Raw genomic sequence first — 14,577 nt, 5'->3', positions numbered from 1 at the left:
TGGCTCATAGGCCGAGGTTGTGTTTTTTGTCTGGGTTTCTGCGCCTCACGCGCATTCTTTCCGACACGCAGATTTTATGTTTTTCACTAATCTGCTTCAGGCGGGGGATAATATTTGATAAAAGGTTTCTAAGGAAATCCCTTTATCGTTTCCCCCGCAAACAATGTTGCTGACTTAAATATGACTCAATTTGCTTCACTATTGCAGCAACATATTCTTCAACATAATGTCAATTCGATGATTGATAGCGCGATGTCCGGGCTCCGTAAGGAGCTCGGCTCGCAAAGTGTTGATCTCGAAGGTAAGTTCACCAGGTGTCGTCTGTGGTGAAATTCCCGCCCCGATTGACACGGTGCTGTCTGGGTTCCGCAAGGAGCTCAGCACGCCTGTCGTCGGGGGTGGATCGGACGCATCTGGGGGGGTTGGCTGCGGCCCGAGCTCTGGCTCGGAGAACGCGCCTCCTCCCAGGCAGCTTGATCCTGGCTTCGGCTCAGGTGATGGTGTGCCTTCGGCACCTTGTGGCGACCTAGCTTCGGGCTCAGGTTCGTCACGGGCGCCTGGCGCCGGCGATGCAGGTTTTGCCCTGTCTTCGCCTGGTGCCCTGACTGGCGGTCGCCTAGGCGCAGACCAGCTCGGGGACACCTCGGCGCCTTCGGCACCTTGTGGCGACCTAGCTTCGGGCTCAGGTTCGTCACGAGCGCCTGGCGCCGGCGATGCAGGTTTCGCCCTGCAGGTTTTGCCCTGGTGCCCTGACTGGCGGTCGCCTAGGCGCCGACCAGCTCGGGGACACCTCGGCGCCACGTGGTCAGTCGGGGTTGCCCGGGAAACCTGTATAGCGGCAGGTTCCTCTCGGCGCCCCGGTCTGGGTTCCACTGAGCTGCCGATCACCTCGGCGCTCCAAAGTCTACCTGTGTCCACCAGGGGCAACCTGCATTGCCAGGCTACTCCCTTGTGTCTCGGGACTGCAGATCGGACTAGCATCGACCTGGGCTTCGGCCCCGGTACGGAGCAGATCCCCGGCGCTGTTAGCTCAGGTCTCGGCCTGATGTCTATCGATGCCCTGGCCAAGCGGCCGTTGAGTGTGACGAGCTGCCGATCACCTCGACGCGCCGAGGTCTACCCGTGCACTTACACCAGGGGAGCCCTGCATTGTCAGGCCACTCCCATGTGTTGGGGATCGGGGTTCGATCTCGAACCGCCGACCCGAGCACTGACGTACATACATGTGTATGTATGGGTATTTATATAGCGCTATAGGCTATGTTTGACTATACGCTCAGTGCGCTTTTGGAGAGTACTTGGGGAAACCTGATTTATCAGGCTACTCCTACGTGTCTCGGGATCGGGGTTCGGTCTAGAACAGCTGAGCTTCGGCTCTGCGGATTCTCTGAACCCCGTGGGTAGCGCCGACCCAGGCTTCGGCACTGGTAGGGCGCAGATTCCCGACAACGGTAGTTCAGGTCTCGGCGCCGGTAGTTCAGGTCTCGGCCTGATGTCTATCGACGTATTGACCTAGATGCCATTGAGTGTGCCGGGTGTGACTGTCACCTCGCCGCTCCGAGGTCTGTCTGAGTGCTTGTGAAACCTTGATTGTCAGGTTTCTCACATGTGCCTCGGAATCGGGGTTCAGGCTCGTACAGTGGACAAGTCGATTTGAGCTTCGGCTCATTTCGCTACTTTGAACTTACCACTAAGTAGGTTCGTCCCTGAGGGCAAGTGCGAGATAGAATCGCGGCTGTGTTGCCGCAGGTGTTGTCCATGTCGACTACCCGAACCGTTGGAGTTCGCCTCCCGGAGGGAAGCCTGCTTCCAGCACGGCATCCGGGACAAGGCCTCACACTCTACCGTCAGTCTGCCGTTGTTTCCCCTTCACAGCTCAACGCTGTATGCTCCACTCGGCGCATCTCTCAGCGCTGCTGAGGGAGCTGGTGGAAAGGGGAGAGAGCGCCGGTGGAATTTTTTCGTCGGCGACTCTGGGCGGTATCTGACGGGGGCAACTCTCATCTGGCTAGGGACTGCTTTGTAGCTGTGCCAGTCAAATGATGAGGGCGGTTATGGGCATATACGCCCGGGACAGTTTCGAGGAATACGGAAGTCTGTTGAGCTTCTCGTTACTTCCTCAGGTGCCCAGGCATCGGCAAACGTTAAGTTGCCGACTGCTGGGGTTACTATATTCTGCCGCAAACACCGGCGGAGCGACACACTCCTGTGTCGGCTTCCCGGGAGACGGCGACAATACTCCGTGCCGAGATCCAGTCTTTGCTGGGGTAGGCAACCAGTGTGGTGGTTTCCAATGGTCAGGAATATGTGGGGTTTGACTCCACTTATTTCATAGTTGCCATTACGAACGGAATGTTCAGACCCATTCTCATCTGAGAGCTGAACAAGTTTATAGAGGTACTGTCCTTCAAGATGGAGACACCGCGCTCGGTGATCTCATCTGCCGAGACAGGGGATTGGCGCACGTCAATCGACCTCGAGGTCGCGTACCTCCTTGTTCCATTGCACCCTGATTTCAAGATTTACCTTCGGTTTCTTGTTTGACGGGACGTGCTACCAGTTTCGTGTGCTCTCCTTAGGCTACATTACGGTGCCAAGGGTGTTCACCAAATTGAGGTTTATTACAGCTCAGATAGCCAGATCGCAGTGCCGGTGTTGTCACCCGTACATAGGCGACTGACTCATCGTGGTTTCAGATAACTGTTGAGTCTCGGGACCTCACGATCAGTTACGAAACTGGGCGGAATTGTCAACCTCACGCAGTCAGATGGACAGACGTCAGGCGTCTCTCCGAGGGTCCCCACCCCTGGAGACACCGTCGCTCTCAGTCCAGCCAGATACATCCCTACCGGGTTAGGGCGATGTTCTGGGTGACCTGCAGCCTCTTGAGACGAAGTCACAACCTGCACATCAATGTGCTGGATTTGACAGCAGTCAGGTTGGTGTTCGATCCCGCACGCCGGGATTCGAATTACCTCTTCGGCCAGACATTCTCACTCTGCACGGGGCGCCACACCCGAATCCTCGGATTCACTGGGTGGCTTGGCCTCTGTCGGGTATAACACACGGAATTCCTGCAACCGTTGCAGACACAATTCTGCCTGGGATTCGACACCCGTTCAGTGTGTTGATAGGTGGGGCGCGCTGGTGTGCAGAAAGGGGGATTTCATAATCCCTATTCTGCGGACTTAGTTCGGATATTGGAGTTACTATAACCTCGTTTTGGTTGAGAGCCTTATGACCTCCACCATTGCCGGGTACTCCATGGCTATTTCCACGTTTCACACCTCGTTCGATGGTGCTCTGCCTAGGCAGCATCCTCTCGTACATCGCGTCGTAGCTGGCATGAGCAGGGTTCGACCGCCTCGTCGGCGACCCAGCCCACCTTAAAATTGCCACTTATTCACAAATGGCTGTCTGGCCCTAATTTTTCAAGTATATCGTCTCTCTCACTTCACTTGTTGACGTGGAAGACGACTTTACTTGTTGTGGTGAACTCTGGTAGAAGGGTCGGGTACATCCATGCGATTCCCACTGACCCGACACTGACAGTATTTTATACTGATCATGTCCGTATTCGACTCCCGGATACCTACCACTCTCAGTGCGATATTGCTTTCCACGTGACTGCTCATATCGCACTTCCACCCCTTAACCAGCCTTCCGCACCGGGGACCAATCTTTCGATTGCTCACCCGTGCCTGTCACGAACGAACGAACAAAGGGATCCGTACGGGTACCCATGTGTGCTGTTTGGTGGCGGGAAGACTGGGGAGTCTGCTAGCAAGCGCACTTTATCTCGTTGGCTTGTTTCCGTAATTGTATGGTTACAATGATACGGTTTACCTCCCCCCGAGGGGTTGAAGGCAGACTGGGTAGGGCAGATGCCGCTTTGTTGACAATACACAGCGGCACTGCTCAATGAAGAGATCGGTTCTGTCGCTCTTTGGAGCCAGCAGAACGCCTTCATTCGCCATTACCAACTTGACACGCATTCTAAGGATCGTGCTCGGTTAGGTCTTTCGGTTCTCTCCAGTGGAGAGTGACCTGCCACCCTGACCAAGTTAGTAACTGGTCATTGGTATCGGTTCTGTGTTCAATGTCGATATATTTCATATCACTACATCGTATTAACCTTACCATCCTTTCGGGTTGGGTCGGGTTTGGGTGTACATACGTCCCTTACGTCCCCTTCGAGAGGGCGAGGTCCGTTTTGAACGCTTTAACCAGTCATATGCTATTAACCCGTCTTGCGACGGAATTGGGTGCGAACCCCCCACGGGGCACTGTTTGGTATGCCTCTCTTCGAGCCGCATGTCACGTGACCAGGTTAGTGTAATGGTGAGCCAACATATGTTCGGCTACGCTTTTCGCTATTCAGGGGATTTTTGTACGCTTACAGTTTTTCCCTCTTCCCGAGCCTTCGGTATTTGGGAGTCTGTGTTAATCAGCTTTGTGGGATGGTGGCCTACACTTACCCTCCTCACGCCGAGAGTGTTTGGTGGGGGTGTTTTCACTCGTACAATGCATGGCGTTTGTACTCGTTCGATTTCCTCAGAAAGTTTTAGCGAGGCTAATAATTTCTCTGGGTTTTATCGAGGTCCCGGCTAGCCCTCTTCCAAACAGGGGCTGCATTCGAGCATTAGTTTGCAGTACTTATTAGCTCGACTCCTGGGTTATTGGCTTTGTAGCGTTTAAATTTTTTACGCTTTCCCTACCCTTATACCTCTCGCCACGATTGTCTGGCTGGGGCTATATTAGGGTTGGGAGTTGTTTCGACATGTCCCCATACATTCCTTCCATTGTAATGGTTGGGGGCGGGGTTTTATGTCATTGATATTGAGCCAATTGACATATAAGCTTGGGCTCTCTAGTTCCCGCCCCCGTCTGATTGACATCAGCGGTCAGGTGGCTCGGTGTTTTCTATTTCCGTATCGGTTGTAGATTTCACTCCACCACGGGTTTAGTTGTTGCCAGACAGAATGCCACTCCCGTCTCAAATATCTTTGGGAGTCTGTCATATGCTTATATGTACCCCAAGGAGGACTTCTTCTGAAAAAGAATTATACAAACCTGTAGAGGTTATGAATTCTTTGAAGAAAGTCCTCCTTGGGGTAAGGCCACCCGCCTCCCCTCATTCTGTCTGACACGTTCAGCATGAAAAGTGAGGTACGAGGTAGACGGCGAGAGTTACCTGCTCTTGGCTGTGTTGGTCCGGTGGGGCCCTGTAGGGGTGGTCTCACAAGACAAAACGAGTTTTTTGTTTTGTAAATATTTTATTAAAAATATAGTTACAACTGTCGTAGGATTTAAAATGGACATTTTAATGCTTATATGTACCCCAAGGAGGACTTTCTTCAAAGAATTCATAACCTCTACAGGTTTGTATAAGTTAATATGTGTGCATGCCAATATAGCTGATAGATATACATAGGCTATATCTGTATATATCTACATGTTGGAGTTTAATATGTGTACACAATATAGCTGATACATATACATCACATAGCTGTATCTGTATATATCTACATGTTGGAGTTTAATATGTGTACACAATATAGCTGATAGATATACATACTATATCTGTATATATCTACATGTTGGAGTTTAATATGTGTACACAATATAGCTGATACATATACATAACGCTATATCTGTATATATCTACATGTTGGAGTTTAATATGTGTACACAATATAGCTGATAGATATACATAGGCTATATCTGTATATATCTACATGTTGGAGTTTAATATGTGTACACAATATAGCTGATAGATATACATAGGCTATATCTGTATATATCTACATGTTGGAGTTTAATATGTGTACACAATATAGCTGATACATATACATACGCTGTATCTGTATATATCTACATGTTGGAGTTTAATATGTGTACACAATATAGCTGATACATACACATGCAGCTGTATCTGTATATATCTACATGTTGGAGTTTAATATGTGTACACAATATAGCTGATACATATACATACGCTGATATCTGTATATATCTACATGTTGGAGTTTAATATGTGTACACAATAGAACCGGGTTGTATGTTCTTAAGCGTTTGAAAACACATTAGCATTGGGTATAGCCTCACATTAGTACAGAGTATATTTACACAGTACAACTGAACTTGTAGGTTGTGTCTACAAAATAGAACCAAAATACAGGCAACATCTACACACTAGAGTTTGGTATATTAGCTTCATCTAGACTGTTTGATATTTGCTAGTCTGTTGAGGACTGAGGCAATGTGTTAACCATCCTGTATTCACAGCCTGTGTTCACCCTGTGTTCACATCTGTTCACCAACCTTTATTCACAGCCTGTGTTCACATCCTTGTGTGTTCACATTCTATTCAACCTGTATTCACAGCCTGTGTTCACTTTTGTGTCTTCACCTTTACATCCTTATGTCTTCACCCTGTGTTCAATTCTGTTCACCCACCTGTATTCACATCCTTGTCTTCACCTTTGTCTTCACCCTGTGTTCACATTCTGTTCACCCACCTGTATTCACATCCTTGTCTTCTTTGTCTTTTACCTTTGTCTTCACCCTGTGTTCACATTCTGTTCACCAACCTGTATTCACAGCCTGTGTTCACATCCTTGTCTTCACCTTTGTCTTCACCATGTGTTCATATTCTGTTCACCAACCTGTATTCACAGCCTGTGTTCACATCTTGTATTAAACTTTGTCTTCACCGTGTTCACATTCTGTTCACCAACCTGTATTCACATCCTGTGTTCACATCCTTATGTCTACCATCCTGTGTTTAACAAGGGTGTGTTTGCCATCTTGTGTCCACCATCCTGTGTTCTCCATCCTGTGTTCTCCATCCTGTGTTAATGTCCTATGTTGATGCTACAGAGTGGAACCAAAGGACCTGGATGTGCTGCTGTCTGAGGTTGTGCTTATCAGTACGCGGGCTGAGCTGTATCTCCGCTTCATCAAGAGGAGAGCCATGGTAACATGTTTTATTTGTGAATCTGAAGGATAAATAGTTTTCAAGATGTTTTGAAAATAAGCTTTTCGACCAGAGGCATGTTGTCTCACAGCCTCTGTTTAAGGTGTCATTTGATGATGCAAATAATTCTCTGTTCTAATTGTCATTTGATAATGCAAGGATTCCCTGTGGCTCAGTGGTCTATTGTGCAGCAGCTTATGTGCAGAGTTGTGTCCCTTAGTCCTGCCAGGATCTGTAGGTGTTTGTATTTCTTTAAACTCTCACTTTGTTTACAGTCTGATTTAGAAGTGGCATTTCCAGATGAAGATGACAGAACACGTAAGTTGTAGGGCTGCAGAGAATACACTATGTGGCGAATATGATCACATTATCATGAATATTGGATGCTTGAATCACGAATAGTTATTCCACGAATACAATATTGTAGTTAAGTGATTGATGTACAATATGGAGCCCATGTTGACAGTTCTGATTTGTCACAGCAATAACCAGTGATCTGATGACACTCAAATTTGGTATGTAATAGTTATAATCGACAGTATCATGTGCAGTCTTGGCAAACTAACATGACTTGCACTACTGCAATGCTAGTACATGTTCCATTCTTGCATATCTCACAATGAAAAAGGACATAAGGGTTCAAGTAAAACATGCTCCCTTAAAAGAATTGTAAATATTCGTTAATATTCGGTTTTGGTGAGCCGCGAATAGCGAATTGAATTCATGAAGGGCTACGGTTCGATTCACCGAATATCAAAGTGAATCGTTACAATATTAGTAAGTTGCTCTTGAAATACTCTTGAAATAGCTAAGTGTTGAAGGGTAGTTAAAAAATTCTGCTATAAAATCATGGTTTGAACTGATATATAGCTAATCACACTCGTATAAGAAGTGAGTAGCAGTATCTCCTGGTGAGGCTTGCTGTCTTGAGTCGATGCATATCATGGTATCCAAGTTATGTTGGTTGGTGCTCATGATATCAACCACCTGATTGACCCAGATTTGAATATTTTCTAACCCTTTCATGTAGCTAGAATATTGCATGTGATTCTAATCAACAAACAAATCAGATATATTGGAATATTTAATCCATCATCACAAATGTCTAAATAATCTTTATAGCCCTGTAAGGTTCATGTATCTAAGTCATCTATCAACTGAAGCAGGTCCTAGTGGTTAAAGCGTTGGCTCGTCAAGAAGACCGGGTTCAATTCCCCACATGGGCACAATGTGTTAAAGCCCATTTCTGAGTGTCCCCAATATTGCTGGAATATTGCTAAAAGCGTGTAAAACTAAACTCAGTCAGTCAGTATCAACTGAAACATAATCCTCTTTGCAATAAGAGCTTGCTGATTATTGTTGAAGATTAAGATATTTGTATGCTTTTACTTTAATCCAACATTTTGGGAATTATGCCCCTTAAGTAAGGTCCCTTGAGAAATGGACAAGAAAATTAGGCACAACTAAATGAGTGAGCGACTTTAGTTTTACGCAGCAATCAGCAATATTCCAGCTATATGGCGGCACTACTATATAGGGGAAGTCATCCTTTTTTGGCACTCTCATGTCCTGCCAACCTATAATACAATAACATATCACTAATCAAGCTAGATGTAGTCATCAATAATCAGCTGCATGAAGACCGCCTCCGTGGTGTAGTGGTTAGAGCGTCCGCCCGGAGAGCGGAAGGTCGTGGGTTCGATCCCCGACCGAGTCATACCAAAAGACGTCAAAATATGGTACTTGTTGGTCCCTGCCTGGCGCTCGGCATTAATGGGTACAACAAGGACTGGTCGACTCTGAGTCAGTATACTGTGTCTGAGTGGGGTATTCATGCTTCACTGCGGCATGGTATCTCAGTGAGCTAGCACTATAAAACCAGCTTCAGTCTGGGCTAGTACAAACAGCCGCACATACACATACATGATACACGCATGCACGTCGTCATATGAGCGAAATATTCTCAAGCACGACGTTAAACCCAATTTCACCTCACCCAGTTGCATGAAGGCAGGCTGGTTGGAGTCCATTCTAAACAAGCTTGTGATTGATGTTGTGAGCATCATCCCATGCAGTGGGTCGCGGTGACACACAGTTTACCAATTCATCAAGTCAGACTACCTGACCCATCAAGTGATGGTTGTTGGGGACCTCCCACCAAAACTCTCCTGAGGGGATAACCTAAATAGAGTTGACACTGTGCTGACGTTTGTACAGGAGAGAGTGTGGACCTGGACAAGTATCTGGCTAGCTGTGACCTGAGTCGTCTGATGCAGGAGCTCATCGGCAGCTACATCATGATGGAAGAATACTTCATGAGAGAGATGATGCTCAAGGTATGGGGAGATAACTCTGCTGACACTATATATGTGGTCATAGTCACCCTTAACCGTATTCCACCACCATCCCATTAAGGAATTGATGTTAATCAGTGTATGAAATAGGGCGGTGGGGTAGGCTAGTGGTCATAGCGTTGTCTCGTCACGCTGAAGACCCGGGTTCGAATCCCCACATGGGTACATTGTGTGAAGCCCATTTCTGGTGTCCCCGCCGTGATGTTGCTGGAATATTGCTAAAAGCGGCGTAAAACCAAACTCAGTCAGTCACTCAGTGTATGAAATAAGCCAAAATTCCAGCCTGACATCAGGGCTGGTAACTTCAAAATGTTATCAGCCCAAAATGGATTTAACCAGACCAAATATGGTGAATTTACTCAGATGTATGGAACATCTGAAATTTCTACCAGGCCATCGGGCTGGCTAGCTGTAAATTTAGACCGTCCGTCAGAAATCTAGACCATCTCGGGTGGTCGGACAGGCCTTATTTCATACACTGTGTTAATGTGAAAATACATGCTGACAAGTTGTCAATGTGGTTAATGTTTGCAGGGGAAATAACTCTACATACCAGGTATGGTGTTAAATAGAGTCAGATGGGAAAATAACTCTGCTGAAAATGATGTTCATGAAAAGAAAACTGGTTCAAGATATAGGGGAGGCAACTAAACCTACGGAGACAAGGGATTAGGTGGAGAGATATACATCTCAAATTTCATGATGTGGTAAAAGTATGAAGGGAGATAACCCTGGTGGAAGTGTTTCAGGGTAAGATATGTTCTGTTGAGTGTAAAGTTGGTACTTCCATGTTGCAGGCTGTGAACATGGACACCTTGGAGGATGGAGCCCAGACCTCCAGCATGGTGGATGATGCTTTCTTCATCGTCAAGAAAAGTGTCAGGTGTGTACCCCTCAAACCGGAGGCTGATTGGAGGAAGGTCATTCATTATTAACAGTAGCTGTAATTATTGCAGAAATATTTCAATAAAATTGTCAGAAAATTGAAGCCTCAGCTCACAGTGAACAAACATGGTTTCATCATCCTTTTAGAATACATCTGTGTTCAAGTAAATCAGATTGTGATCATTTTCTCTACTACAGGCGCGCACCATCTCCAGCTCCAGTGTAGACGGCGTGTGTGCAATGTTGAACCACGCGTGTACGCTGTTGGAGCAGGACTTCCGGGAGGTGCTTTATTCAAGGCTTCGCTCAGGCTTCCCGTCCGGCTTTGACCTACAACAGGCCTACAACCTGGTCCAGTCCAGCTTCCAGCAGGGCAAGCTGCAGAGCTCCGACTCCGAGAAGGAGAAGGCCAAGACTCTGTTCCTGGTCAGTAGCTTAGGGCAAGATCCCTGTCTAGATCCTGGTTAGAACTGGTTTTCAACCAATATTTGTCATTACAGACAGCGTGTGAAGCCCATTTCTGGTGTCCCCGGCCGTGATGTTGCTGGAATATTGCTAAAAGCAGCGTAAAACCAAACTCAGTCAGTCAGTCAGTCATTACAGGCAGCTAACAGGATTGGGTGGTCAGGCTTGGCTGATTCATGTAATTGTATTGTAATCTTGAATATCGATACTCATGTCAGTCACTTGATTGTCTGGTCTAAACTTTGTCCAACTACAGACTGCTCTAATATAGCGAAATTATTGCTGATTGTTGTTCAGCAACAAACATGCGCACACAGTGCCTTAGTTCGAATTCTACGAACTTTTACAAACTTACAAACTTACCTGGCTATGTTTCACTGCTATTATAGGTTTTAAGGACTATTTGCAGTTAATGATGGTACAGCAGTTTGGTGCCATATTTTATGCCAGAATCCAATAATAGGTTGAAATCTCTTCATGCTTTTTCCATCAGCACCAACCTTGTAATCTTTGGTTTCCCAAGATGGTAAACATTAAGCTGTTGAGTTCACTGTAAAACCTGCTTAAATCGGAATTAATCCCAGCTCGTTTGCTCACATCTAGCATTGCATTGTAAGAATAGGATACATCCTGTGTCTGAAACAGTTCTTTAAGTCTCATAAAGTATAAATGAATACATTTTACATTTACATGAGCTAATTGATCAGTTAACCATAAGATAAAATATGTCTGGTCCAAGTATCAGGGTATAGTTTTTCCCTCTTGTACATGAATCTCTTTTGTTTCAGACTGCCTTAAACAATGCTGAAGTCAGTTCAGAATACTCAAAAGCTTTAAAAACAAACCTTGAGGTAAGATCACACAGCTGTATTTAGAAACATATGATGATGTAAAATGCTCAATCATTAAAGAAGTATGTGCTTTTTCCATCTTCAATAAATACCCTTCTGACTTTTACTATTAACCTGGGGCAGTGGGGTAGCCAAGTGGTTAAAGCGTTCGCATGTCATGCCGAAGACCCAGGTTCGATTCCCCACATGGGTACAATGTGTGAAGCCCATTTCTGGTGTCCCCGCCATGATCCTGCTGGAATATTGCTTAAAAGCGGGCGTAAAACCAAACTCACACACTCACTCACTACTGTTAACCTGACACATTTCTCGTCATAATAGTTTTGTGGAACATAGCATATTTTAATGTTGGTATTACTCATGACATTTTCATGATGTTTTGATATAGGAGGAGGTGTCGAAACTCTACGTCCAGTGTACAGAGCAAGCCAGAGCCAAGCTAGAGGTGTGTGTTTCTACACAAGCTTGTGTACGTTTTGTGTTTTAGCTGAACCAGATGTTGAGACAGCATAGAATTCAGATGTAGATCTAGACTTTTGAACCCGTGTGTAGTACGGTTTAAAATTCGTTCCTAGCACTCAATACAGGTTGTATAATGTGATTTAATGGATCAGGTAGCTAGGCGTTATAGTTTATGGTTGTTGTCATGGTAACCTGATAATGCGGATTGTTATCCATAGTATCAATCACCGGATTGTCTAGTCCAGACTGCGACTATGCTTGTCGTAAGAGGCGACTAACGGGATCGGGTGGTCAGTTTCGCTGACTTGGTTGACACATGTCATCGGTTCCCAATTGCGCAGATCGATGCTCATGCTGTTGATCACTGGATTGTCTGGTCCAGACTCGATTATTTACAGACCGCCACCATATAGCTGGAATATTGCTGAGTGTGGCGTAAAACTAAACTCACTCGCTCACTCACTCTAGTCCAGACTTGATTATTTTATATTCTGCAGTCAAATAGCTGGAATGCAACTGTGTAACGAAAAGGTACAAAAACACACAATAGGTAAATAAGACAGTCCATATTGCCGATGTGCCACTCACTTGGAAGTCCCAAGTGTATACAGTGTATACTTCAGGTTTGGCACAGTACTTTTCTCATTTCCCGCCGTAATTTAATGACGAAGTGTGTTTGTCTCAGAGCTGCTTGTCTGACCTTGGTACGGTATCTGGCAAGTTCAAGGACGTGATTGAGTTCGGCTTCTCTCAGCTGACTTCAAGTGTTGTGAAGCCTCGCATCAAGCCCCTGGTGGAGTCCTTCCTCTCTACAGACCATAACTTAACAGAGGTGGGACACAGATCTTACTGAACTTTCTGTAGTGTTAACATCATGTCTGTGTCTCTGTTGTCACAGACTAACATCAAATACTGTTTCTAAGTTAAACATGAGACAAATAATTTCCACATCGTTATATGGTTGTTGACAACTGCGCTATTATAAATTTTAAGTAAAGTAAAAGACAGATTTGTTAAGTGTAGTCTTGATGTGAAAATATGTCATGTGCACGTATAAAACAGCTTGCATGGTGTGAAACTTGGACCTTTCGAGAGTGCAATAATCTTGTAATGTTTTTTATATTAGTGTAGCCAAAACAGTTTTCATGAGCTGATTTCAACACCCCTCAAATACCTGACATGTTTCCTAGTTGGATGCAAAACGTGGATATATTTGACCTGTCAGTTTGGTTATAAACCTGTGTGATGACAAATGTACTTTACTTTACCAGGAGGACTTCTCCAACTATGAGGCAAACGATCCATGGGTCCAAAACTTCATCATGAACCTGGATGCTCTGTTCAGCACTTTCAAGGTAGGTGGAGTGTACCTGATGTGATAGTGCAGGGGGTTAGTCTAGTGGTTGAAGCAGTCACTCGTCACACTGAAGTCCCGGGTTCGATTCCCACATTGGTACAATGTGGGAAGCTGATTTCTGGTGTCCCCCGCCATGATATTGCTGGAATATTGCTAAAAGCATCGTACAACCAAACTCATAAACCTGTTTCATATAGCAATGTAGTGATCAGATTATCTTTAACACAGATGTGCGACAGTCATTGCCCTTTGTGAAACAGGTGCTTTTACATAAAGCAGTTTTATTTTATTTTAATTTTTTTTATTCCACTTTTTTTGTTGTACAGCAAATCATAGATGTCATACATAATATGTCATTTAACATATGCTTCATTGAAAACAAACTGTTTATGGCAACACGAGCAATGTCATCCATCGAGAAGCAGTTTCATCAAAAAGTAACTGGATAAAATGGTTCAAACAACCTGCTTATGGCAACTGGACCAATGCTATACATCGAGAAACAAAATTTCAACAAAAAGAGTAATTAAATAGAGTGGTTCAAACATACCACTTATGGCAGCTGGACCAATGTCATACATCGATAGACAAAGTTTCATTGAAAAGGGTAATTGAATAGAGTGGTTTAACCAATGTCATACATCGATAAACAAAGATTCATTGAAAAGGGTAATTAAATAGAGTGGTTAAGAAACATACTGCGTATGGCAACTGGACCATACATCGAGAAACAAGGTTTCATCGAAAAGGGTAATTGAATAGAGTGGTTAAGAGACAAACTGCTTATGGCAACTGGACCGTACATCAATAAACAAAGTTTCATTGATAATCTAGGCCCTGAAGTGTTGGTTGTATTATGTGCAGGTCACTTCTCACATCAGGGAACTACGACCACCTCGTGAACCTCATCGTCGGTGAGATCACCGTCCAGCTGGAGAAGGCCATCACCAAGTCAACATTCAACAGGGTCAGTGAATATACCTGTATCTTTTACCACCCAGAGGTGATGTTAGTCAGTATCTGTAATGGTTTCAACCCGTGAAGATCCTGGTTAGAATTTGTCTTCAGCAAATCGTGCTTGTCGTAAGTGGCGATTAACGGGATCGGGTGGTCAGGCTCACTGACTTAATTCACACATGTCATTGGTTCCCAAGTGTGCAGATTGATGCTCATGCTGTTGATCACTGGATTGTCTGGTCCAGACTCGATTATTTACAGACCGCC

At 45.3% G+C, this 14,577-nt stretch overlaps 1 protein-coding gene across 1 annotated transcript in view; it reads left to right on the top strand.

The window, feature by feature from the left end:
* LOC124259157 (conserved oligomeric Golgi complex subunit 4-like) overlaps nucleotides 1–14,577 on the top strand; it is a 33,212-nt gene that overhangs the window by 15,601 nt on the left and 3,034 nt on the right. Inside the window, 10 exon segments of the mRNA XM_046693252.1 lie at nucleotides 6,883–6,979; nucleotides 7,255–7,297; nucleotides 9,197–9,315; nucleotides 10,131–10,216; nucleotides 10,419–10,644; nucleotides 11,472–11,534; nucleotides 11,923–11,979; nucleotides 12,682–12,828; nucleotides 13,268–13,362; nucleotides 14,218–14,320. Coding sequence (XP_046549208.1) covers nucleotides 6,883–6,979; nucleotides 7,255–7,297; nucleotides 9,197–9,315; nucleotides 10,131–10,216; nucleotides 10,419–10,644; nucleotides 11,472–11,534; nucleotides 11,923–11,979; nucleotides 12,682–12,828; nucleotides 13,268–13,362; nucleotides 14,218–14,320 — 1,036 coding nt within the window.

This window comes from Haliotis rubra, unplaced genomic scaffold (genome assembly GCF_003918875.1).
Source record: "Haliotis rubra isolate DU_JTF1 unplaced genomic scaffold, ASM391887v1 Scf710, whole genome shotgun sequence".
NCBI classification, from domain to species: domain Eukaryota; kingdom Metazoa; phylum Mollusca; class Gastropoda; order Lepetellida; family Haliotidae; genus Haliotis; species Haliotis rubra.
Note: the sequence above shows the minus strand (reverse complement) of the source record. Positions and strands in the feature narration are given on the sequence as shown.